The sequence below is a fragment of the Arvicanthis niloticus genome, chromosome 12 (genome assembly GCF_011762505.2).
Source record: "Arvicanthis niloticus isolate mArvNil1 chromosome 12, mArvNil1.pat.X, whole genome shotgun sequence".
Classification (NCBI taxonomy): domain Eukaryota; kingdom Metazoa; phylum Chordata; class Mammalia; order Rodentia; family Muridae; genus Arvicanthis; species Arvicanthis niloticus.
In genome coordinates, this window is record NC_047669.1 from 9,923,928 (window position 1) to 9,946,395 (window position 22,468).

General features: G+C 42.6%; 2 protein-coding genes across 4 annotated transcripts in view; both read right to left on the reverse strand.

Annotated features, from left to right (window-relative positions):
* Positions 1 to 268: 268 nt before the first annotated feature.
* Positions 269 to 6,094, reverse strand: Crygs (crystallin gamma S). Its single transcript, XM_034515578.2, has 3 exons — positions 6,002 to 6,094; positions 1,219 to 1,461; positions 269 to 657 (listed from the first exon to the last, which is right to left on the reverse strand). The coding sequence occupies exons 1-3, from the start codon at positions 6,020 to 6,022 to the stop codon at positions 385 to 387; spliced, it is 537 nt and encodes a 178-aa protein (XP_034371469.1). The 5' UTR covers positions 6,023 to 6,094; the 3' UTR covers positions 269 to 384.
* A 2,118-nt stretch (positions 6,095 to 8,212) lies between these two features.
* Positions 8,213 to 22,468, reverse strand: part of Tbccd1 (TBCC domain containing 1) — a 45,118-nt gene continuing 30,862 nt past the window's right edge. For all 3 annotated transcript variants that reach the window (XM_034515806.2, XM_034515807.2, XM_076942723.1), the window contains exons 4-8: positions 20,616 to 20,982; positions 17,932 to 18,118; positions 17,311 to 17,808; positions 13,561 to 13,710; positions 8,213 to 8,971 (exon numbers count right to left, since the gene is read on the reverse strand). In XM_034515806.2, the coding sequence (XP_034371697.1) occupies positions 13,581 to 13,710; positions 17,311 to 17,808; positions 17,932 to 18,118; positions 20,616 to 20,982 (1,182 nt within the window). In that variant the 3' untranslated portion in view covers positions 8,213 to 8,971; positions 13,561 to 13,580. The remainder of the gene's footprint in view (positions 8,972 to 13,560; positions 13,711 to 17,310; positions 17,809 to 17,931; positions 18,119 to 20,615; positions 20,983 to 22,468) is intronic.

Genomic DNA, 22,468 nt, shown 5'->3' on the forward strand with positions numbered 1-22,468 from the left:
TTACAGGGTGCGGCGAGAGGAAACAGATCGTCAGTGTAGGCGCTCTGTAAAGGGCAGCTCTGACTTTTGGTTTTGTTGAGTTAACGCAAAGCACAAACACAAAGAGCCTCTACGTGAACGTGAGATTTCCTAACCTTCTACGGTCTTACTTGAATGCACTTTCTTATCTGAAAGATAGATGAACTGCTTCCTGTAAATGCCCACTGTGGAGGGAGCCCCATTGCTGGTCCGTAAAAGCAATTAAGAGAAGAGGCACAGGAGTCAGCGATGGGATGCATTTCAATGCTTTTATTTACGTTGCCTATTTGGACCACAAACCAGCCAGGAGAGTTCAGCCCTCAAGTTCAGCCCTCAGGGAGAACTCTATGGTCCCACTCTAGGCCATCACTCCACAATGCGGCGGAACGACTGGACAGTGGGGGATGCTGCGCCCCAATCGATGGGCTTCCGGTACTCCTTCTTGTCCAGAAGATACTGTCTGCCACGGTAGTTGGGTAGCTCATAGAAAACCCAGATGCCTTCTAGTACCTTACAGGAGTGGATCTCTCGCAGGTGAAACTGCTCCATGATAGAAGGACAGTCTTCTGTGGTTTCGTACATCTGGCCGTTGAAGTCACCCTTTTCAAAGATCTGAATCTTATACTGGCCTCCACTAGACTGAAAGCAATAACAAGACCAAGAGAAAGAAACAAACAGAAATCATTAGCACTTCAGGAACCCAGAGAGAAGCTTAGTGCACAGCCTCTCATTCTGAATGGAGGGTTATCAGAACTCCTGTCTTCTCCGTGAAATACTGAAAGGGCAGACTAGCATAATTTCTATAAACATCTATGATGGAGAGAGAGAGAGAGAGAGAGAGAGAGAGAGAGAGAGAGAGAGAGAGAGAGAGAGACACAGAGAGACAGAGAGAGAGAGCTAGAACAATTAGTATTTAGTCTGTACTTGATCTCAGCCACAAGGCTAAATAATGTCATTTAGTCTACTGATGAAGTAAACTAAGATTCTTACTTCATTCAACAATGAAGAGGTAGGAAGATTTAGGAAAGGTGTGTAGGGCAGAGGGTGTTGGATGGAGAGAGAACTCAACTGTTAGGTGCTTGCTGCTCTACCACACACACACACACACACACACACACACACACACTCCTAAAAACAAACTCTTAAAAAAGAAAGGAAAAATGTGGGGTTGCGGCCACACAGCAATCTCCCCAGACTCACCAGATGAACAGCTCGGCAAGAGCCCAGGCGGTCATTGAGGCCCATCCAACGCTGGTACTCAGGGTACTCGCCCTGGGGTAAGATGTACATGTGCCCCGCGAAGTTGGGCCTTTCATACACAGCCCAGGTGCCTCCCTCCACTCTAATGGAGTTGCAGCGACTTAGGTAGGAGCGGAAGTCCGCGCAGTCGCAGTCGCAATCATAGCGGCGGCCTTGAAAATTTCGGTCTTCGTAGAAACTAATCTGCAGCACAGAGCAGTTAGAGAGCTGAGGAGCTGGGCAACTTTGTGCACAGATAAAAGTGACAAGCACACTGTCACGTCAGAACGGCTTTTCCTTCTAATGTGAAGAAAACCACACAGTTCATCTTTACCTCACATCTGGTTTCTGGCAATCTTGTCAACAAATGGAGTAGGGACTTTCTTAAAATGGAGCAGAATATAAAAAATGTCCTAATAGAAGCCAGTAGTCTCAGATCAAGCGGCATATTTAAGTTCTCATGGCCCTCTATATATCACATTATATTATAAATATCTGTTTATGCGTCTGACCCTCTCACCAGACTCCGTTTTGGATTCCCCCAAGGGTAAAGAACAAACCTCCTTAGTCTACAGATCTCCTGGGCCCAGCAATAGCCGGCAACGCCTCAACAAATGCTCCGTGAAGATGACCATGTCATGGATGGGCACGGGGCATAGATACAGACGAAAACACATGACTGTAATGCGAAGAGAGTGGGCATTAAGTATTCTTTGCTTCAAAGTCTTACCAGTTTCTACCACAGGACCTGGAGTGTCTTGTGGCACTGGGAACAAGTTGCCACGGAGAGCCAGACATAAGCCTGTGCTCTTGAACTACGGGGCTCAATGAGCCCTGCTACCTCAGGTAAGACATTCCGGGGACTTCAGCTTCCCACTGGTCCAAAGGCATGACCCAAATACACTCGCTGTAAGTGTGTATAGTGGTGATACAAACCAGAGCTCAGAGTGCTTTCTGGTTGAAATGGGGGACACCTAATAGGAACTTTGGGGGTTCATAAATCGTTTATGAATATCATTGTGAAATAAAAAAAATAGATTTTCCCGTGTCCCCCACCCCCACCTTATTGCTCAGTAATGCCACAATCAGAAAAATACTAGTTATAAGGGAGAAGGAGCTGACTTCTTGGCGTTATGCTGCCACCTTTTGGCCGATTTGATTTATTGACTTGGCAGAAAAGCGTCATCATAAAGGCGCAGTGGCAGGTAGTCCTTGATTTTTTTTTTTAGTGAGGGTAGCAAGGTGAGTAGTTTTCCAGACGCAAAGGAAATGGGGCAAGCCCGTTCAGACGCATAAAATACGTGAGTCCACCATAGGAACTAGCGTTTGGGGTTCCGTCGGTGCCTGTAACCGCCAAGAGCAAGAGGATAACGCCGGGAGCCGCAATGGGAGAGCACTCTGAAGGGGCGGGGGTTGGTGATTCATTAGATGGGGAGAATGGACAGACTCCCCAAAGGGCATAAGATCCTTTCTCTTTAGTCCTGGCTTCCCTTCCTGTCCCAGTTCTCTTACTTCAATTCCCTGTTCCCTAAAAACAACAAAACAAACAACAACAAACCAACAAACCAATAAACAACCCCCCAACAACTCCCCCCCGCCCAACCAAGCCAAATTTATTTCATTTCCTCTCTTGGGTTTTGTTTTTCTGCTCCCTCCCTCATTTAGCACAGCAGATACCTGTTTACAAATGAGAGGGAAAAAATTTTCAACACAGCTTAAGTGACTTTGAACAGAGCATCGAGCCTTCCTAATCTGAGAAACAAGGTAAAAGTGTCTGTCTATAGAGGGTAAATGGTAGTCGAGTGTACAGTTTAACACTTGACTCAGAATTGCCAATGAAGAAGGGGCTTACCCGTCTGGAGGAGCTGCAGGCAGTTAAGCAGTCCTGGGAAGGGGAGGGTTATATTTCTGGGTGGAGAAGACACTGGTTCTCAACCTTCCTAGTGCTCTAAACATTTAATACAGTTCCTCATGCTGCAGTGACCTTCAACCATAAAATTGTCTTGTTGCTACTTTGGAACTGTAATTTTGCTACTCTTATGAATTGTATCTAATTATATCTAATATACAAGACAACCCAATGGGGTTGAGACTCACAGGTTGAGAGCCACTGCTCTAAGCTGTCTTGCTCAAGTAAATAACCCACACCCATGCTCAAGCAAGTAACCCTTGAAACACAGTGGGATACACACACACACACACACACACACACACACACACACACACACACACGCAATTGTGTACTTAGCACACCATAAACAATACTAGTGGGATACAGGGAAGGGGCTTGCTGGGAGTGGAAAGAGAATGGGAGAATGGGAGATGAACATGACCAAATTACTTATATACATGTGCAAAATATGAAACACATTAAAAGAAAACCTTTAAAATATATCTGGCTCAGTCTGTATGTTAAGTGTTTCCAGGGCTGATTGGTACTGGGTAACCAACGGGTGTGCTCTTCTCTGGGGCAGGCTATTTCTTCCACTCACAGCATCCTTAGTTGCCTGTAATTGTTTAGGGTTGAGGTAGGTCCCTTTCACCTTAGCGTGTCTGTTACTGTCGTCCTTGTACAAGTCATATTTAGGCAGCCAAGGATAAATACTTTAAACAGTAAGCTGTTCTCGTTGTTTTGGACAGAGATGACTTCCTTTTCAGGGACAGCTCTAGTCCCGTGAGTGCCGTGCAAACCTCTTGCTTCTTTTGTGGGACATTCTCTTTTCTTCCATGTCCCTCGTGACATGACTTAACATGGCAGCACGTACACTCTGAACACTCAGCGGGACTGCCCCCACACTCCAGAGCCTTTTTATTGTGACCGATGAAGACAACTTCAGGAAAATCTGCCACCTTTTCTAAGAATGGGCAGGTTCTACAGGACTTCATCTATATGCTGAATTTACCTTTGAGTTGTGACTTACCAGAAATGCTTTTGTGGGAGCTATGGCAAATGTGGCATGTGTTTTAGTTCATTGATCCCAGCATTTATTCTCATCTGCACATTTGCCTTATACCGGTGTCCAAGATCTGAAATATGCACAGGGCCATCATGTTGTCCACCCTTCCCAGCCAACCAGTCATTCCACACCAAAGCAAGTGTGCATGAGTTTTTAATGGAGTAATTTCTGGGCTCCAGCCCAAACTCTGTTCAGTGGATGAAGGCTGCTCCATCTATGCAAACTTCCTACTTATTAAGGAAATGTGGAAGCCATCCACTCTACACCCATCCATTCCATAGCCAATGGAGAGACTGTGGTCTTCTCACATAAAACTCAGAGAGAAAAAAAGTGCTGGTTTTCCTGGAAATTACTACAAAATTCCTGTCACATTTGTTTTTGAAAAATAGCCCACCAACCCAAGCAGAAAGAAAAGTATCTCAATTATCCCAGTGGTTAATGAAAACATGCTTAACAAAACCTGTTGCTCTTGCTGAGCTCACAGTGTCTCAGATTGATCCAGTGACAAGATGTTGAGAAAGGAAAGACAAGGAGAATGAACAGGTGTTTATTTACATAATATCTATGCTCAAGGCCCTTCAGACTTTTCAGTAGGATCTAAGTGATGTATATTACAACACTGGACATCTGTCTGAATGGATGTTTGCTTTATCTGTCAACTGAGGGGAAAAGTGCTCAGGCACTCGTCAACCATAAAACCTTAGGTTAAAAGCCACCTGACACCCTGACTGGAAAGCATACAGTATCGCCTGCATAATTTCTAGCTATCCTCAGTCTAAAGATGAGGAAACCATAAGACAATGTAGATGGATTTTCCACACCATACCTGGCCTGAGCTTTGAAAACTATCGATTTCTCAGGAGCAGCAAAAGCCAAAGCTGCTGCTGTACAGGCTCAGGGAGAGGGAGAGACTGGGAGCAAAGACAGTCAACTAATTGTATGTGCCATGTGACCATTACATGCTCTATTGCCCACACTTCTGCGGTCAACTGGAGACATGAAGTAAGATGCCGGGGATCTGTTTATTCAAGGGGGACAATTTTTTGTCTTTAGGAGATACATATTTAAATATCTCTGTCAACAATACAATGAAGTTGGCTACTTTTCAAATGGTATAATAGAGATCAAACATAACCAAATGTTAACCATTAGATTTACTGTGCACTTCTCTTGTCTTCCAAGATTAGTAAGTCTAAATGTTTTCAAAGCAAAGAGTTGGAGGGGCCCAGTGTGGGGATCAGGCACTGCACAGTGACTCTGCCCTCCAGAGTCATGGACTACTACAGAAGCAAACCTCCTGAACAACTACCTTCCGACAAGCAGTTAAGTCAAATGGTGAAGATTCTGCCTGGAAACAAGAACCACTTGAATGAAGAAGTGTTGTTAAGATTTGGTTCACTGGACTGACCTATCATCCTCCAGCCTTGGGGACAGTAACGATTGAGGCTCAATTATAGAGACCAGAATGCCGACGACCGACAGTTTCTACTGCAGTCTTTGCCATGTCCTAGTTCTGTGAGATGTACATCACCAGTTGCCAGAAGGTGGCCATTGCAACTGTTCCTATAGTACCTAGCGCAGCACCCATCACTAATGGTAAACCTTTAACATGGTGTTAGATGGTTCTGTTAGACTAGAAAACAAGCCCTTCTCCATCTCTCTCCCCGGCCTTATCCCTCAAGCACTAGCTTGCTCACCTCAGGGCAAAGAAGCAAAAGCTCTGCTTTGACAGAGCTTTTTGTGCTCCTGGGTGAGGTTAGCTAAAAGGTCTGTGTGCGGTGACTTACCTTGGCTCCAGTTTTAGACATTGTAAGTGCAGAGGTGGATCCCCACACTACTGGGAGAGGTCCAGGGCAGCTCCGGGGCTACAGGCACAGGGACATTTATACAGGGCGGTTTCAAATCAAACATCTGCTTAGTCATGAGAATTGGATCCAAAATTTGAGTCAGTCATTTAGAGTCTATTGATGGTTGCTAGAAAAACAATTGGGATTATAAAATAAAGGAAAGCTCCGTGGCCCCTTTAATGCTCAACCAACCCTACTGTATTGTAGACTTTGCTGAATCAAAGCACCAAAAACACAGCCAAAAGTTTTAAAAATTCAAAAACAAGTTTTTCTCTGTGTACTTTGTTTTCTCAGCGAATGACCTCTTGGACATTCCTAACATCTTTTTGTCCTTCAGCAGAGAGCCTGCAGAAGCCAAAGACCACCCTCTACTTCTGGGCAAGCAAATTCACTAAGAACCAAGGGTCATGAAGGCTCATCTTTGGGGTTTGGGAGTCACTACAAAAAGCATTTCAATGTTTTTAATATAGATTGTGTTAGATATATCAATGTTTGGCTTGAATTTGGTTATTGATATAAAACTAGGTAAGAAAATGCAAACTAGTATGTTTAGGAGTAAGATAATGTCGGCAACTCACTCTCAAGCTTTACAGGCAATGACAGCAGGCTGAGTATGGCAAATGGTGACACCTGGGTGCTCAGAGCATACAGGGGTTCAGTGACTTAACCTCTTCCTTTCCTTTCTCCTTTCCCCTCCCTTCCCCTCCCCTCCCCTCCCCTTCCCTCCCCTCCTCTGTTTTTTTAAGAGTCTTGCTATGTTGTGTATCTCTGGCTGGCCTGGAATCCACCGTGTAGTTTGAGGCTGACTTCAAGGTCACGAGGATCACCCTGCTTCAGGAATTACAGGCTTGCCTCACCAAGGCCAGCTCACCTGTCCTTGCAAATGTCATTCAATGAGTGTGACTCACAAGAGGAGTGTCATGTACACATGGACAGAAAGCTGCCTGGAGACTCCAGAACTTTCTGAGTCAGTCACGCGCTCTCAGCCCATTACACTGGGATCTACTCAAGCAAATGATTGGTCTCAAACCTTGGGAATGAGGTAAAGACTATACAAACTCAGAGAAACAGTACATCAACTCTTGCTCCTTTTTAACTTTGCCAGCCAAGCTCAGTCTTCTTTGAAGTTCAACTGCACCTTTCCACTAATAAATCTCCAACAGGTATCTATAAATGTGGTCCCCACAAGAGTTTTCAGTTACAAAGGGCACCTCCATAGGCTGGAGAAGCTCAGCAGTTAGCAGTGCTTCCTGCTTCTGTAGAGGACTGGACTTCAGTCTACAGCAGTCCCACCAAGTAGCTCACAGCTATAGCTCTAGGAGACCTGATTCATTTGGCCTCCTCCAGCATCTACTAGTGGACTTGTACTCGCATGAGCGTGTGCGCATGCACATACACACACACACACACACACACACACACACACACACACACACAGAGTGCATACCCAGTTAAATACCTGCACATACATATATGCATTTAATAATAATAAAAATCAATCTTTAAAAATGTGCCTTGACATGTAGATTACTGAGAAGCAAATAACAAATCACAGAATGCGTTTGCTTCAATTTTATGCACTTTAAAGTATCAGAATCCTTTAATGCGATCCCTCATGGGTCTTCATTTGGTCATGCTTTGCTTATTCCAATTTCATGCTAAAGCAAAAGCTACCAAAGCTTCAAAGGTTTAACAAGCTTTAAGAGAGTTAATTTTGGGGCTGGAGAGATGGCTCAGCGGTTAAGAGCACTGACTGCTCTTCCAGAGGTCTTGAGTTCAATTCCCAGCAACCACATGGTGGCTCACAACCAACTGTAATGGGACCTGATGCCCTCTTCTGGTGTGTCTGGAGACAGCTACGATGTACTCATATAAATAATATAAATTAATAAATTTTTAATTAAAAAAAAAAAACAAAAAAAAAGAGAGTTAATTTTACTTGAAGACTAAGAGCGGCTACTCTGTGATGGTAACTACTAGTTAAACAACCCATGTTAGCAGCTGTTCTGTGATAACTACTAGTTAAATAACCCGTGTTAGCGGCTGCTCTGTGATAACTACTAGGTAAATAACCTGTGTTAGCAGCTAGACTTTTCTCATTTATCTTCAAGCAGGGCTTCCCAGCCACATAAACCAACTCTGGCACAGTAACAGAATAAAAACAGAAACCTTTTATTAAAATTAAAAGTGAAACATCTTTTTACCAAAAAGAAAAATTACTTTTTAGAGTTTTTTGAAATTTGACATAGAAAATAAAAAATAAAAAAATTTATACAATTTCATGTGTTTTATACTTTAAGGCCTAAAATTCCATTTTATAAAACTATCTCTGACATATTTATGCAGCAACAGACCATTCTGTCACTCTTTTTAAAAAGAGAGTAGCAATCTCTTTTTAAATAGTTACAAAGTACCATACAACTGTTTTTTCTTTTCTTTTCCTTCCTTCCTTTCCTCTGTGTGTGTGTGTGTGTGTGTCTGTTTGAGACACAGGGTCCTCACCATGTAGACCAGGCTGGTGGAATTCGCAGAGCTCTGCCTGCTGAGCCCTGGGATTACAAGCATGTGCCACCACACCTGGCAGACTTTTTAGCTAGGACAAAAGCCTTTCATCATACAAATTAAAATATGAAGTCAGCTTGTAAGAAAGCCTGTACTTGGTCACTAAGTATACACAAAGCTGCCTTGCCCAGTGTTCCATTTTGTGTGACTACACATGTGATCTTCTGACCTTCTACAGTAAGAGGCTTTTATGAAAGTCAGATGTTTGGCTGAAATACGACCTAAGTGAGTACAGAACAGAAACGAGCAAAATGTCTTGAACAGAGAGAAGCCGTGAGGTCTCGCAGGCAGCAAGGATGCTCTTCCAACAGGCTGCAGTGGGCGCCATCTCCTCACATTTCCAGAGCCCTGCAGATGAGCAAAGAAAATTGAATGTAGGTAAATTAATGTTGATACTCTATGCAATTAAGAAAACTACTTTCATTTATAAACTCATGTAAATGATATAGATAATGAGAAGTCAGAGTGCTAAAATAAGCTTTGTATCCTTTTTGGTGTTAGCTAACAGGGAAAACCTGTAAGAATCCAAAATTGGCAAACTAGGTACTAACAGGAATGTCAATCCCTACCCCTTATGATGTCTGTTTCTTTGAAAAATCTCTGTATTTCTAATCTTAGACCCACATTTATTAACTATATGTTGTGAAATTATGCTTATTTTTAAGTTTACTTTTATTTTATGTGCATGGATTTCTACTTGTATGTATGTATGTATGTATGTATGTATGTATGTATGTGTACCACATGCACATAGTACCCTTGGAGGCCAGAAGAGAGCGTCAGATCTTTGGAATTGGAGCTATAGACAGTTGTAGGTTAACAAGTGGATGCTGGAAACTGAACCTGGGTCCTCTAAAAAAAAAAAAAAAAAAAAAGCAGCAAGTGCTCTAACCAGTGAACTCTCTCTCCAGCCCACAAATTATGGTTTTTAAAAAGAATATTATAGTTGGGCATGGTGGTACACACCTACAATCCCAGCACTTGGCACTGAGGCAGGAGGACCGCTACAAATTCAAGGCCAGCCTGCACTCCACAGGAAGACCCTGTGTCATGAACAAATTAAAGGAAAGAAATATACACTTTATAAAGGCAATCGTTCTTGTTTGCAGCTTTAGAACTGCAGTCCCCTAAGTAGTTAGATATGTCCTTGCAGCTCACCTCTAAGTTTAAGTGCATCTCAGGACAAGAGCACATGCTGTACAGAGCCCTGTCATGAACGTGAGGCAGTGTTATCTGAAGCAGGTGCAAAGTGGCCAGAATCACATCAACCGTGACATGTCCTCACAATGGACTGCTACCCAACCGTCTAGGAACAGTCTTGGGCTGGAGAGATGGCTCAGTGGTTAAGAGCACTGACTGCTCTTCTAGAGGGCCTGAGTTCAATTCCCAGCAACCACGTGGTGTGGCTCATGGTCATCTGTAATGGGATCCTATGCTCTCTTCTGGTGTGTCTGAAGAGAGCAACAGTGTAATATAAAATTTAAAAAAAAAAAAAAAAAAAAAAAAAAAAAAAAGCAGTCTGACATGGCAGAACAGCCCTAACAGGCCGACTGACTGGGTTCATCGCCAAGACTACCCAGAATAAACAAGGTAAATGTTTGTTTGCCAGGACCCGGAGGTAAGGGAAGGTTAGAAAAGGACTACTGATGTGGGGCAGGGGACGCTTGAACTACGTGCTGAGATATTCTGTTTTCAAAAGGTGGCAGTTGCATAAATTTGTGAGCATAATTTGTTCGTCACCTTAGACAGTGACGAGCCAGGCTTGATGGTACACGCCCATAATTCCAGCTCCTTGGAAGGGTAAGGTAAAATGATTGCAAACAAGGTCTGTTTGGTTAGGGGGAAGTTCAAGACCAACCTGAGAAACTTAGCAGACACAGCCTGCTCAGTGACAGAATGCTTGATGAGCATGTGTAAGGTCCTAGGTCACATCCTCAGTACCACCAAAAGAATGAGAAAAAGAAATGAAGGCCCCGAACAGGCGAATTTCATATTATATGAACTATCTCTAGAAATAAGCTTTCTCCTACCTTGGGTCCCCAGTCCCATCTCTGAAGGACAAATGCTGTTTATATTCTTTATACTCTTTCAGAAGTTTTTAAGCATATAACCAGCGTGGGTATGCAAATCTCACTGTTCTGGTTGGATTTCAAATAGGAATGCTTATCAAAACACACAACATCCAATGTTACCAGCCTGTTTTCTAGCCACTGCATTCTGCAGGGGAGGTTATTTACTGAGACAAAGGAGCTTAGCAATGGCTAGACCACTGAAAAAAAGGCTGGACCACTGAAGAAAATGACACCCTTCCCCAACACCTATTAGCTTGCCCACAGACCTGTTGGGAGGAAGGGATAGTAAATCTTTATTATTTATTACTATGCATGGGTTCATAATGTGTGTTGGTGTGCATGCCTGTCCATGCAGTGTGCTGTGGAGGACAGAGGACAGGTTTGTGAAACCACTTCTCTCCTTTCATCTTTATGTAGTTCCTAGGGACCCAAATCAATCACCAGGCTCATGACGCAGCAGGCTCTTCCCTCTGAAATACCTCAGCTGCCATGTTCTCTATTTGTGAGTGAGCATCTCTGTATGTAAGGGAGCATCTCTGTATGTAAGGGAGCATCTCTGTATGTAAGTGAGCATCTCTGTATGTAAGGGAGCATCTCTGTATGTAAGGGAGCATCTCTGTATGTAACCAAGCATCTCTGTATGTAAGGGAGCATCTCTGTATGTAAGGGAGCATCTCTGTATATAAGGGAGCATCTCTGTATGTAAGCGAGCATCTCTGTTTATGTAAGCGAGCATCTCTGTATGTATGCGAGCATCTCTATATGTAAGGGAGCATCTCTGTATGTACATGACCATCTCTGAATGTAAGCATCTCTGTGTGTAAGCGAGCATCTCTGTATGTATGCGAGCATCTCTGTATGTAAGCGAGCATCTCTGTATGTAAGTGAGCATCTCTGTATGTAAGGGAGCATCTCTGTATGTAAGGGAGCATCTCTGTATGTAAGGGAGCATCTCTGTATGTAAGTGAGCATCTCTGTATGTAAGTGACCATCTCTGTATGTAAGGGAGCATCTCTGTATGTAAGCGAGCATCTCTGTATGTAAGGGAGCATCTCTGTATGTAAGTGACCATCTCTGTATGTAAGGGAGCATCTCTGTATGTAAGGGAGCATCTCTGTATGTAAGCGAGCATCTCTGTATGTACATGACCATCTCTGAATGTAAGCATCTCTGTGTGTAAGCGAGCATCTCTGTGTGTAAGCGAGCATCTCTGTATGTATGCGAGCATCTCTGTATGTAAGTGAGCATCTCTGTATGTAAGGGAGCATCTCTGTATGTAAGGGAGCATCTCTGTATGTAAGGGAGCATCTCTGTATGTAAGTGAGCATCTCTGTATGTAAGTGACCATCTCTGTATGTAAGGGAGCATCTCTGTATGTAAGCGAGCATCTCTGTATGTAAGGGAGCATCTCTGTATGTAAGTGACCATCTCTGTATGTAAGGGAGCATCTCTGTATGTAAGGGAGCATCTCTGTATGTAAGCGAGCATCTCTATATGTACATGACCATCTCTGAATGTAAGCATCTCTGTGTGTAAGCGAGCATCTCTGTGTGTAAGGGAGCATCTCTGTATGTATGCGAGCATCTCTGTATGTAAGCGAGCATCTCTGTATGTAAGTGAGCATCTCTGTATGTATGTGAGCATCTCTGTATGTAAGGGAGCATCTCTGTATGTAAGGGAGCATCTCTGTATGTAAGGGAGCATCTCTGTATATAAGGGAGCATCTCTGTATGTAAGGGAGCATCTCTGTATGTAAGCGAGCATCTCTGTATGTAAGCGAGCATCTCTGTATGTAAGTGAGCATCTCTATATGTAAGTGACCATTTCCATTCCTATATTTGCCTATGAAACATGGTATCTTTTGCCTATTTTTTTACTTTTAGTCTTCAAAAACCTGAAAGCAGTATGCTAATTTCTATTTTAAGCACAGTTTGTGGACTGGTGAGTTGGTTCATTAGTTAAGAGCACTTGTTGATCTTGTAGAAGACTCAGGTCCGATTCCAGACACCCACATGATGGCTCACTACTCTCTGTTAGTCCCAGGAGATTTGATGTCCTCTGCTCTCTGGACAGCAGGCATACATGTGTTACACAGACACACAAAAGCAAACCACTCATACACATATTTTTTTTGGAAAATATTTTAAAATATTCTAAAAATAGCATTTGGATTAAGCAATTCTCAGCAAATATATCTCCATATTCTCTTCTACATAGTTAATTCATGACTTCTAGTGTTCTGTAATGAACTATTTATTTGGGTTAATTCTAACTACCTTAATAATGATCTATGTGAGGTTATTAAGGACCAGTTTTATTAGTTTTAGGAGACAGGAAAAGATGCATTAGAGAGGAGGACTAGAACTCAATGTCTGGGCTGGAGAGCGTGATCAGCAGTTACACACATACACTGCTTTCCCAGAGGACCTGAGCTCAATTTCCAGCACCAAAGCTGGTCAGTTCACAAACACCTCAAAGTCCAGCTCCATGGGAGCTGACACCTTTGGACGTCTCTGGGTACCCTCACTCAGGTGTACACACCCACATACAGACATACCCATAAGTAAAAATAAAATATTAAAAAAACAAAACAAAAACATAATTAATGAGGTAAATGTAAATTTTTGGTGGTGTACAAATTGCAAGGAAAGATAAAACTTGGCCATTATATTTGCCCAAATTTCTGAGATAGGCACCACTTGAATATTTAAGCTTTCTCATTAAAAAATATGTGGGTACATGTCTGCACGTGGGCGAGAGCAGAGAAGAACACTGTCAAGAACATAATACACCGTGTTCTTTTCTGTTTTGTATGCCATCAAAGAGTTTCCAACAGCCCCGTGAGTGCCCATGTTGTATGCCTACCCGTGGCTCCATGCAGGGTCCTACCCAGCTGCTTGCTTGGAGGCTGCTGGAGGTGGGACCAGGCTGTCCAGCTGCTGCCGATGTCCTGTTCTAACCAACCATTCATAGAACTTGTTCTCCACAAGGACCTGGAACTGCTTCCTCTGCTCCCTGAAGTTGTGTAAGAGCACACAAATGTAAGGAGACAACCCCCAGCAGATTTTACTCCCACCATTCCCTAAAATCTCAGTACAATCAAATGACTATGTACAGTCCCTCTTCAGTTCTCACCATGTTCAAGGAAGTGAGACACAATGTCTAAAGCCTAGTACACTGCAGGTTCTTAACAGTGTTCTGACTGACAGGAATAAATGTATAAGGAAAAGAGATAGCCCTGCTGTCCAGGTCGGCGGATTGTGATCTCTGTCTCTGTCCCTGTCAACTATGAGCCCTTGTGGGGAAGACAGGAAAGAAGCAAAGTAAATGTACAGCATGAAGTTAAGTACTCAGAAGAAAAACCCTTGTTGGAGAACAGTGGCGTGTCGGCTGACAACGCAGCATTACTGAGTGCTACTGTAGAGCAGGAGTGGACAGAGATGCCTCTCTAATGACACGTCAACAGGATTACGTGGAATGGACTGCCCGACAGAAACAATCAAGGCTCTAACGTGACAGCATGACACAGGCAAGAAAGAGAAGAGTAGCTCCCAGTAGGGAACAACTTGCACATTGGTCTGGCAGGACACAATTCCACTGGGTCCACAGGACACCAACAACAGACAGGGCATGCTGGAATGACTACCGCCCAATGCAAGAACAGGGCACTCCACAACCTCAATTGCACAATCCCACTCAAGGCCAGGGGTGAGGCCTGTCTCCTGGGTGAGTGGCTGCTGACACTTCATACTTTTAGATCCACCTCATCCCACCCTGCCTTACAGATAAATTACTTCATCCCACCCTGCCTTACAGATAAATTACTAAGTTACAACCATGCAGCCACTCACTTTCTCTGACTGCAGATGGCATTTAATCTTCAGCAAGGCCTTGCCTCCTACAACGCTCCACAAACCACACAACGTGAACCAGGATTTTGCTGCCAGTTTGCCTTCAATCTGCTTTCTGTTGAAAGTTCTCAACTCAACATTTAACTTAATGGCTTAACTTTATGACAGAATAAAAACAATGTACTTGCTCTGCAGGAACTCAAATGTGTGTGTTTTTGCACGCTAGTAATCTACAATATGCTACCTTTTAACGCTGGGCAGCGACTGTCAAGTGCAGGCCTGCAAGCCAACGCTCAGGACAGTGGGTGTTCTTTGGTGCTCCTACACTGCAGAATCGGCTGGTGGCTTAGGTACAGTAAATGAATTTTTAGCTTATACTGAGTTTTGCTCTGGATGTAGCCCTAGTGTAAGCTAAGGTGCACCTTTATTCCCAAAGTTACACTAGCTACTTTTTCAACATTTCTAGCATGCTAAAATATAATTGCTCACCAATTTCCAGACTCTACAAACTCCCTACGCTTTTCACACGTGTAAGAGAGTCCAGGCATTTAAACGATGAAAACATTTACAGAGCAGGTGTTCTAAAGATATTTCTTCAATGACGATCTCCTCTTACACACTCTAATTCTATTACTGTACTATATGGTGTCATAATGACTGAGGGGAATAGTAAGGACACAGAGACAGAGAAGCACCTCTGCAACAAGGCTTGTGACTAAGTAAAGTACTTAATCTTAGGTCTCTAGTCTTCATCTGCAACTGGGTACAGCGATTAGAAATAACCAGTGAGTTAGCATAGAGCTGAACAGATCAGTGCTTGGGACATCCTAAGTATTCAGCCTGCGATCCTGTGAGCATCTCCATCATTACTATATATTAGAGTGACAACTTCCTACTCAGAAGGCTCTGAGTACAGTGAGATCACCATCTGCTGACATGATCCATGAGGTGAGAGCCACATCCAGTGTTTATACAGATAACTGTAGTACTTCTGCACGGATCTCCAACTAAGGCGTAAGTTGTGTCTGTTGCTGATTGTGTGATGTGTGAGTGTATGTGTGTGTGTTGTATATATAGGTATGATGTGTGTTGTACACACACACCACACACACACACATTAAAGGAGCGTAGACTGAGATTTACAAAAAAAACTTGGCCATGTGCTCAAATGGAGAGAGAACGAAGTTACCTCCACCATGTTCTAGTACTCTAGTATTTCCTTTTCCCTCTCTTACAATCTCTAACAAATGAAATTTGTCTACCAACATATTTGTAAAAACAATTATTTATTCTAAGCATGGGTAATTTCAAGTTATTCACAGTGGTCTGTTGAGAAGAAAATTGGTTAATAAAAACTTACTAAGCTGAGACTCAATGTTTAGAATCATTTTTCACTTTCTCGTCTTCACAAACTCACACACAGAGCCCAGGCTGCTGCCCAAGTACTTCTGTCCTCCCCATCCTCCTTTCTGCTCTTGCCCAGACACTGAACCACTCTGTCTCCTCTTCCGACTCACTCTCTGACTGCCTATGTGCTAGCCCAGAGTTCTATTTAAATCTGCCATGGCCTCTAGTGAGTAGTCTGTATGCTGTGGGGCTTAGAGAGTCTCCTGAATAAATAAACTCCTTCCTGGACTTCATTCCACAGCTTAAGGCAAATCCTGAAAGGCTTCTACTGCGGAAATTCTAATGGAATGCTCAAGGCCTAATCATCAAAACAGGACATAATTCAGGCCACGTATTAAACTTAGGGACTACTGTGTTGCACCCTGAATCCCGCCTTAGATTCTGCTTCTCAGATATCTGCTCCTCCACTACTCTCTGATATTCAGACTAGGCCTCACTTGCTATGTAAAGTTCTTATTCTTCAGGACCCATTACAAATTCTACATCCTTGACACATCTTCCTTAACTGTTCACACCGGTGTCTTTGGACTCTTTGCAAACTGCATGCCAGGAGTCTGGCTTCTGGAGTTCAAAGACTGATAAAAATCTGGTCATAACATAAATAGCCACAGCCATATGTGTTATCCCATGCATGTAATTTTAAAAAATCCGCTTTGGTGCCCCCTAAGTAGAATGATGCACAATATTTTATACTGCAAATCTCGCTTTGAAAAACACACTTCCATTATTTCTCCCATTTTAGCATGGATTAAGGGAGTAAGTGACAAGAACTAGCAAGAATCTACAGTCTGGCCTTGGGAAAACCACTTTCAAGAATGTGACTTATAAGTCTGTGGTGTAGTGGGAACCATGAAAACCTGTATTTTACACCAAGGTTTTGGAGGATTCCAAAGCCCTGATCTCTTAGCCATCAGTATAGAGCAGCGTGCAAGAGAAAGCTAATAGCTAAGCTGTTTAAGGCTGAACCACACACCATTTTCTAGACAAGATTGCTTTAATTCATGTAAGTCTTTCCTCTACCAATTAAGTGTAAGCTGATTTTTATTGTGATTCTTACCATGCACCTCCCACTAACCTGGAATTTGTGGTTCTCCTGTCTCAAGCCTTTAGGTGCTGGGATCACAGGCTTGTGCTACAGAACAGTGCCAACTTCTTCACAGAAGGGAGCCTAATACCTGAGTACCTACCTGCTCATTACCATCTTCTAGAAAGCTACACAGCATCTAGAATACTAACCTGGGAGGATGCTCAGGTCATTCTAATTTGTGTGGCTGGATACTATAAAGTATCCAAGTTCATTTGTCTTCCTAACAAGTTTTGCACAATTAGCAAAACACTGACTCTAGAAAACACTTACTTTGTCAAACGAGCTTCCTTCACAGTTTTCTGCCAGATATGTATCTTCTGTTCTCTTTGAGCCAGTGCTTTCTGGTAGGCAGAGGGGAGACCCCCAGGTATCTCTGCTGTGTCCCCTTCCATCTCAAAGGGAATAATAAATATGTAGAACTCAGAGGGTGGCAAGAGCCGGAAGACTCTTGTGTCAGTGCCTTCTCTGCACACCACCATTGGGTTATCCCAATAGTTAGGCACTGTAGCAAGGCCAGTCCTGGCCATGTGGTCCTCCAGCATTGGGTAATGGGTATGAAAGGGGGCAAAAGTTACTGTCTGGTTTCCAGAGAGAATAAGTGGCCGTGAGGGGGTCATAACATGAAAGGTGCAGTCTGTTGTAGAAGAGATGGACAATCGGTGGCAAACAGCAATGACTTTTAGATTCTCACAGTCATGGAGGTGAAGAGCCGTCTCCACAGGACCCAGCACAAAGGTACTATTCCTGCATTTTTCAATTGTCATGGATCTGAAAAATTTTTAAAGAGTTAAATACTTCTGAATGAATTACCTAGAATAAAATCCTTTCTTAAAACAAAAACAGAAACCCCAGTCCAAAGAAAATATCAGAGTATTAGGGACCTATGCTTACCGTAAGGGGGAGAGCAAGTATATAAAAGACTCGTTGCAGCGGTGAGCCCTGACATGTGCTCCTACTAGAGTTTCTGAGCTCTTGGCCAGTGTCTGCTTGTAAACCTGGCTCATCACCACGATGCGATGCAACTGAGGGGCTGTGTGGGCATTGCAAGCAATCTTAGCTCTTTTGGTCGAACCTTCAACTATTTAAGAAAACACACAAATAATAAGATAGTTTCAGATCAAAGAAAACATGTGACCATGAGCTTATCCACGTCTGCATGTGCCCCTGCCTACAATCCATTACACGTGAAGAAATAAACGGAGGAGTTAATGATAAAGTATTGTTTACTGTTCTTTCTCTATATATCTGTTATCTCAAATCATCTTTAACAAATGTAAACCTATAATAGCCTCAAGACTTCCGGCAGAGCTAGGGTGTGTTTTCTCATTTACCTTCTGAGTTAAGTGACATGCCTAAGGTCCTACACTAGTGACAGAGCCAAACAGCTCTTCCTTATGCTCACTGCCACCCCAACCTTGGTGGCCTCCTCACACTGCCCTGTACTACAAACGCTCCATCCCTCTCCACTTACTAACAGCACCATCCCAGGACTCCTACTTGAGTTCACGCCTTCTCTCCCAAGATCATTCCTACTGGCAATGCATCTTCCCCTCACAGGGCCCCCACTGACCCAGCCATGTCAGCACGAGTCTTGTTGCTTTGCCTGCACTTCCCACTAGCCACATGGACAATCTATACTGGTTCCATGTGGAAAGGATATACAACTATGCTAAACTTCTTTTAAAAGACTCAGTTTTTAATTGCACATAATCATATACATAATACATAGTTATGTAGAAAAACAACAGTAAAAAGTTTAAATATTAGTTTGTTATCAAATTATTAGAATTTTAATATAATCTTATGAGATTAAACAGTGTTAATTTTGCTAACAGTGCCTACCCTATCAAGGTTAAAAAGCTCCCTTAAGCTTAAGTGTTTTTATGAAGCTAAGAATTACATAGTTCCGCTTACATGTCTATAGGATCCCTGAATCTCAAGAGACTTTAATGCATGGCAGAATGGCTGGGTTGGATATAGACTTCCTGGATCACTTAAAAAAAAAAAAAAAAAAAAAAAAAAGACTTCAGACTTTGTAGATAATGTACAATCATTCTATTTTACAGTGTCATAAAAATATGAAAAAGTATAATTCTTTCTGGAGGTGCTGCTGAATGACAGAATGCATGTGTAGGATGCATGAAGCCCCAGGTTCAAGCCCCTGACGTGTCCTAAAAAACCTGAAAAAGATTCAACTTTCTGGGGGGAAGTGGGGTTGAGACAGAGTCTCAATATGTAGACCAGGCTATCCTAGAATTCACTTTCAAGAGACCAGGCTGTCCTCAAACTCAGATATCTACCAGGCTCTGCCTCCTAAGTGCTAGGATTAAAGGCATGCAACACCATGCCCAGCTGAACCAATGTATTTTTAAAAATATATATGAAAACTGTCTGTGGGACTATTTTTGCAATTCTGAGATTGTGGAAACAAAGCTTACTATATTTTTTTTTCTTAATAACTTGGCCTGGTACCTAGCTTAGTAGCACAGATATCTGAAATGTTTTCCTGGTTCTTTTCTTGAAACTTATACATGGGCCCATGAGTCTACAGCAGTGGAACCTATCTGTGAGGCACAGCTGGACTGCCAGGGACAGACAGTGACAGAGCCAACACTGATCTCTTATTACTGCCCATACAATTTCTAGTTTAGAACAGAAGAAAATATATTCCATGCTTGTGTCTCTGCAGCTAAAAGCCACTCATCTTTATACCAACTCTGAGGGGTCGTCTATTGGTTTGCCAGATTCTGCTACTAAATACAAATGAAAAAGCCTCAAGCAAGTAGCTGACAGCAAAAGGAAGAGAGAATGGGGGAGAACAGATTATAGCTTTTGTGACTATAATGAAAGACCCAGGTCACCTGAGGGCAATGCCCCACTGTGCAAGGCACATACAGAAGATGGATCCTCTTTTATACTGGAGGTAGTTTTTGCTTACTTACTGTGGTGGTTGTACTACGAACAGCCCCCATGGGACTCATGTGTCTAAATGTTTGGCCCATAGGGAGTGAGAGGCACTATTAGGAGGTGTGGCCTTGTTGGAGGAAGTGTCAATAGGGGATGGGCTTTGAGGTCTCAGAAACTCAAGCCAGTTTTTTTCCTGGTGTTTGTGGATCAAGATGTAGAACTCTTAGCTACTTCTGCAGCACCATGTCTGCCTGCACTGTGCCATGCTCTCCACCATGATAATGATGGTCTAAACCTCTGAAACTATAAGCCAGCCCCAGTGAAATGTCTTCCTTTATAAGCGTTGCCATGGCTGTGGTGTCTCTTCATAGCAATAAAACCCTAACAAAGACATTTACTTGTTTTTTTCCCCTTTATTTTTATCTTACAGTCATGTGTGTTTTGCCTGTGTATATGTTGCGTACCACATTTGTGTACTGCAGAGACAAAATCTCACCATGTAGCCCAATTTGGCCTTATACCTGTGATTCTTCTGTCTTCCAAGTGCTAGATGACAGGCATGTGGCACTGTACCAGCCTAGAAGACATCTGACCATTCGTACACCAGCAAACAGTAGGTTTCCCTGTTTTTCAGTTTAACATTAGGTAAAGCATTTTTCTTTAAATACCTTGGTGAGCCCAAGACAATTTCTTTCCAGACTTGAGGCAAGCAGATGGACCAAAAGGATTTGTAGTCAAACAGGTTCTCAACCATGCTTCCAGCTTGTAGAGAGAGAAAGTCTTAGAGGCCTTTGAGAAGCCACTTGCTGCATGCAGTGGTTGCCACAGGGCAAGTTCATGAAGGGGATAGACTTTCTTGGCTTTGCTCACCATGCCTTCAATGAGGAAGCTGAGTGCCATGACAGCTTCTCGTGAGAGCAGACTACTGTGGGTCGAATGAAAGGATGCAGTGAGCTGTTCTGGGTCTAGAAGCAGCTCCAGGAGTTCTGACAGATGATCACAAACAAAAGCCTGGTGACTGTAGTCATTCCAATTCTAAAACAAACAAAGGAAAAACGCTCAACTGAACGAAGGTGTTCTGTAAGATAAACATTTGACATTTTAATTACACCACATTTATATGATGCCTCATTTTCTCAAAACAAAGTAGGTAGCTATGCAAAAGTAACTTCTGTGTATGTAATATGCGTAAACTAACTCAAAACCACTACAGGTTCAACACCCCTTATCTAATATGTTGAGACCACAATATTATGGAATTTTATCTATTTTTATTTCATAAATTCAAAGTAATAGCTTTACCTTTCATTCCATATGTTCACTGTAAGTTCAAAGCAATAGTTTTTTATATCAGAGGTTAACAAGATTTTTGCCAAGTACAGGCCATCTATCTTATGACTTATTTTTGAAGTCTTGAGTAGTTAAACTAGCTAATTCATTCTCTGTTCTTATACATATAATAAAATTACCCACTCCTTGTTCATGACCTTAATTATCATGGTGCATACCAAGACCTGTGGCCTCATCCCTGGACCTAACCTAGAATGAAAGTCTTTTGTGATCCTTAGTTTGTTCTAAGCCTATTGTCCTTTCCAGTACAATCTATAGCTTGTAAGACACGAGGAAGCACTGAACTCCTTTTCTGATATATGCTGCCTTTACTATTTATAGGAGGAGGCATATTCTACTTTTTATTCTAACCTTAAACTTTCTATCAACTATCTTAGCTTCTTAAAATTATTTGAATCAAATCAGGAATTCTGTAAAATCATTGCCAGGAATTATAAAATCAACAAACAACATTATTTCATGAAAGTCTATCTTCATGTTGATCTGCAGGAAATTTGTGAAATAGAAATCAGTTATAATATACTAGAGGCAGAAGGGTCTGCTGTTGCCTAATCAGACCATGTCAGGAAAATGAGGAATACAGCAATGACAAACATGAGAATACACATCAGAAGCAAGAAGCAATCCGGAGATGAAGCCCTGAGGCCATGCCTTTCCAAGGGACGCCTGTCACAGCCATGCAAAATGGTGGGTCGTCTCCAGGAAGCCCATGTGTCCACTGTACTCCTCCTGCATGGTGTCTGCCAAGGGCTCATTAAAGAGCAGGAAGTAGAAGCCATCTGCTCCTCTGTCAGAGGCCGTGGTCTCACGGACATCTCTTTTCCTCTGATGAGAAGCCATCTACACTTCAGAGTTCTAATCTCTCAAAACTGCAGGTCACTTGTGGGCTATTCTAATAGGCCCTAATGCCACATAAGTACCCATCATTAACTATTAAGTTCTTCAGTCTAAAGGACTGATAGCTCGAGGTTTTCATTTCAAAGTAGGCCAGCGAGACCCATGCATGGTAGTATATGCTATCAGTATGATTACTTGGGACACACAGGCAGGAGGATCTCATATACAGGAGTTTGGGACCAGCCTTGTTAATATAACAGGATTCTGTCTCAACAAAGTCAAAGTTGTAACAGAGAATATTAAGTTTTTCAGTTTTCCTTGAGCCTTAGGCATA